Source organism: Priapulus caudatus, unplaced genomic scaffold (genome assembly GCF_000485595.1).
Source record: "Priapulus caudatus unplaced genomic scaffold, Priapulus_caudatus-5.0.1 Scaffold1026, whole genome shotgun sequence".
Lineage (NCBI taxonomy): Eukaryota > Metazoa > Priapulida > Priapulimorpha > Priapulimorphida > Priapulidae > Priapulus > Priapulus caudatus.
This window is the reverse complement of record NW_014578087.1, coordinates 39288-43311: the sequence shown is the minus strand read 5'-3', so window position 1 is coordinate 43311 and position 4024 is coordinate 39288. Positions and strand designations below refer to the sequence as shown.

The 4024-nt window shown below is 35.9% G+C and overlaps 1 protein-coding gene across 1 annotated transcript in view; it reads right to left on the bottom strand.

The window, feature by feature from the left end:
* LOC106815030 overlaps positions 1–1610 on the bottom strand; it is a 4293-nt gene extending 2683 nt beyond the window's left edge. Inside the window, exons 1-2 of the mRNA XM_014819453.1 lie at positions 1562–1610; positions 423–1019 (exon numbers count right to left, since the gene is read on the bottom strand). Of these exons, the coding sequence (XP_014674939.1) occupies positions 423–1019; positions 1562–1610 (646 nt within the window). The remainder of the gene's footprint in view (positions 1–422; positions 1020–1561) is intronic.
* Between the last annotated feature and the right edge of the window lie 2414 nt (positions 1611–4024).

Genomic DNA, 4024 nt, shown 5'->3' with positions numbered 1-4024 from the left:
AGCCACGCGTGGCCGATGGCGCAGCACAAAACACAGCGTGTGCGGCAGGCTTAAAGGTAGGGGCACACGAGCGATTTTTATCGCCCGATCGCCGCGAATTTGAAAATCGCTCGAAAAATTCGCCCGTGTGCCCGTTCACGTCGAAGCCGATTTTAATCGCCCGCACGAGTCGCCCGTATCCAAAATGTTAGATATTTTCGGGCGATTATTTACGCCGGCGGTTATTTACGCTGGCAAATTCGCTCGTGTGCCCGTGTCCGGCGTATTTTGTCGCCCGATCGATTTTTCTAAACCAATCGGACGTGTTGTTGATATCATGTGATGTTAAAATCGGGCGATTAAATTCGCTACGTGTGCCCCTTCGTGATCGGGCGATTAAATTCGCTGGCGATTTTAATCGCCGCGATCGGGCGATAAAATACGCTCGTGTGCCCCTAGCATAAGGTCCACAATTGACAGGTTCAGTCGTAGATGCATAAGTGTGATAATCATTTTTTGGAACTTGCTCAAAGACGAATTTTTTGCTTCACTTATTTCAGACGACACCAGATTGAAAAGCGCCATTAGTGTCACAAAACTTTTTAAACCAGTGTAGTACCGTACTTTACCATCATCGTTGGCGAAGTCAACTGGCGTTGACGCATTCATTTTATGGACGGCACCTGTCAGACTCTCCTTTTCTTCATTGAGTTTGATGTTATCATTTTGTAGCCTGACGTTTTCTGTGTTTGCTTGCTGTAGTTTACCAGACAGTCTAGATATTTCCAGTTGGGCCAGTTCCAAGTCGGTGGGCTCGGTGTCGGCATCGATATCAACTTCAGCATCACATCCGCTTATGTCAAAAAATGTTCCCAACTCGACAAGGCTCATTGCAGCATCCCTTTTTTTAATGTTCTCTTTTCTGTTTTTCAGCCGGTCGTGTCTCACTATCGGGGTGTCCAAATCTTTCGTGGGATATCCCATGTTCACCGTAGGAACCCAATCCGGATCTGTATCTTTGTACAAGTCAGACGGCTTACCTAAAACAAAGTCAAATATATATTACAAATAGTACTGACACTCAATATGTGGGAACAAAAAAAACATTACAAATACAAGTATGTATAATTTACATTCGAAAATGTGTATTTTTTTATTTATTTATTCATTCAATTAGTGTATGTGTCACTGCGTGAGTTTCTGAGTCATTGTTTACATGTAAGATAACAATTCCCAAATTCGCCCACCAAAACAACACGTCTTTGTCACTCTTTGGGTTTACATGACGAAGTGTGACTGAACAGTTTGTTACTAAACTGCAGTTGCTCTCAAGTAGTATAAGACACATAGTTTCTATCTTGTATTTTATTAGTATAGGAAGTTATTTTATTGAAGTTTGTATTTGCCTGCATGGTCAGCGATTATCTGTTGTGCAACCTACTTTACATATTTGAATTTTGAACAGTTTACACAGTCCCTGTACTAGGAAGAAATAGGTAGGAAGAAATAGTGATAGTCAAGCTTTCTACAAACAAAATGATCGACAATTTTACATTGCATAGCAAAACAATATGTTACATACCTGATATGAAATGAGCTGAACAGACACGACGTCTTCGCCTGTCTGACATTTCTTTCGTCACTTTACCTTGTATTGTGATCACAATAGGTAGTCTAAAAAAGCTGTGTGCCTCTTTCGGATACCGATTGCTGCAATTGACAACACCGCAGGAGATCGGCATGGTGAGGGTTTTTATTTCTACATGTCCGTTATTTCTACACTGATAAGGTGCGCTTATTATGCATGCGTGTAGCTATTCGTAGAGAAATGTCATACTAATTATTTGTACATCGATATATTATAACTCCTATTATCATAAATTCCACAGTGTCGTTCGTGTACTGATCTATTGTCCTAAAGTATACAACGGGAAATCTTACTAACCATTTGCACAGTGATATTCCAACTACAATTTTCCGATTGTTTTATTTCAGTTGTGACCGTCCCAAATATGTACTGCGAAATTTTGATTTCGTATTAATTAAATCCCCATTACCTTAAGAACATATACCGACGCATGTTGTATGTATATATATACTTATCTTCCAACTTGAAATTATTATTATCTTATAAATGTATCGTTACTACACAATTCCACGTAATTATTTCCGCACTAATATCTTGCAATTACTACTATCCTGAACGCGCACCGCGAAATATCATACGCCGATCAATTGTAAAAAAAATTACTATATAATAGCCGTATCCTGCAGAATGTCGTGTTAATTAATTATTTCCACGCCAACATCTTGTGATTAAAAATGTCCGAAATGTATGTCAAAATTTCATGTTATCAATTTTCACACTGATGAACTATGTGATGACTACACTAAAAGTAGACAGACCGTCGTGTTGATTATTTTAACACCGATTTCTTAATTTCTATTATAAACGCATGTCATAAAAATTAAATTTACACCGATAGTTTGTAATGACGATTATCCTAAATGTGTACTGTGGAATGCCGTGTGAAATAATTCATTCGTGTGGAGTTAGGTCAACAGTGATATCTTGTAAACATTTTAATCAAAATGTTAGCCGCGAGATTTCATATCAACTGTTTGTGCACAGATATCTTGTAATTGCGATTATCCTAAATGCATATTGCGGAATTTCGTGGTAATTAGTTTCATATAAATCATTCCTGTAATTACTATTATCCTAAATATATACCGCTGAATGTCATTGTATTCACACTAATAGTTTGTAATTACTGTCATCCTAAATGTGTATCGGAATTTATGTGGGGGTCGACTCGAAAGCCTAGTGCTACTTTGACCCTCACAGCACTCATTTGTTAGTAAGTTTACTTTTTTTTTGTAATCTTACGTTATAACTATCATACATCTGCTGTATTGTTAACTAAGTCATGTGCTAAAATAAAGAATCTGAATCTGAACTGATCTGAACGTCGTGTTAATTATTTCCACAATGAAATCTTGTAGTTACTATATAAAGTAGTAAGCATAAGGTATACAGCGCAACGTTTTGTTAATTATTTCTGAACTGCTATATTGCAATTGGTATCATCCTAAATATATACAGGCAAAGGTTGTGTTAATTATTTCCACAGTAAACACTTGTAATTGCAATTATCGGAAATATGTACTGCGGGGTGTCATGTTAATTATGCAAACACTGGTATCTTGTAATAACTGTATTATCCTAGATACATACGACGGAATGTTGTAATTATTTTTACATTAACCTTTTGAAATTGCTATTATTGTGAAAAAATAACGCTAAATGTCATGATTTGCATACCGATAGCTTGTAATTACTATTAATGCCAAATGTATACCGCGGAGTCGTTTTTTATTTTTACAATTGCTATTATATCTTAAATGTAGACCTATATACCGCGGAATGTCGTATTAATTAATTAATTCATTATGGAATTCATTCTTTCGCACACCAATATCTTTAAATTGCGACTATTCTAAATCTATACCGCGGACTTCGTGTTGATTAATTCCCAAATACGTTCTCGTATTTACTATTAATATAAATGTATACCACTAAATGTCTATAATTATCTGCATTCCAATAGTTATTAATTACTATCATACTAAATAAATATTAGATTATTGTGTCAACTATTTACACATTGATATCTTGTAGTTACTATTATCCCTAATTCATAACGAGGAATATCATGTTAATTAATCGAACACTGATATCATATCTTGTAAATACTATCACTCTAAATGTATACCGCGTAATGTCGTGTTAAGTATTTTGTTCACCGATCTCCTTCTACTATGATCTCAAACGCATGCTACTGCGGAATATTATATTAATTGTTTGCATAACGATAGCTTGTAATTCTTATCCTAAATGTGTACCGTTGAATGTCGTAGTCTTTTTTCAGTATCTCTTGTAATTACTAATATCAAATGCCTAACGTGGAATATTTACCTTTTGGCCACCGATATCATATTTTCTCATTTCTGTTATCTTAAATGTATGTCGCGCAATGCCATG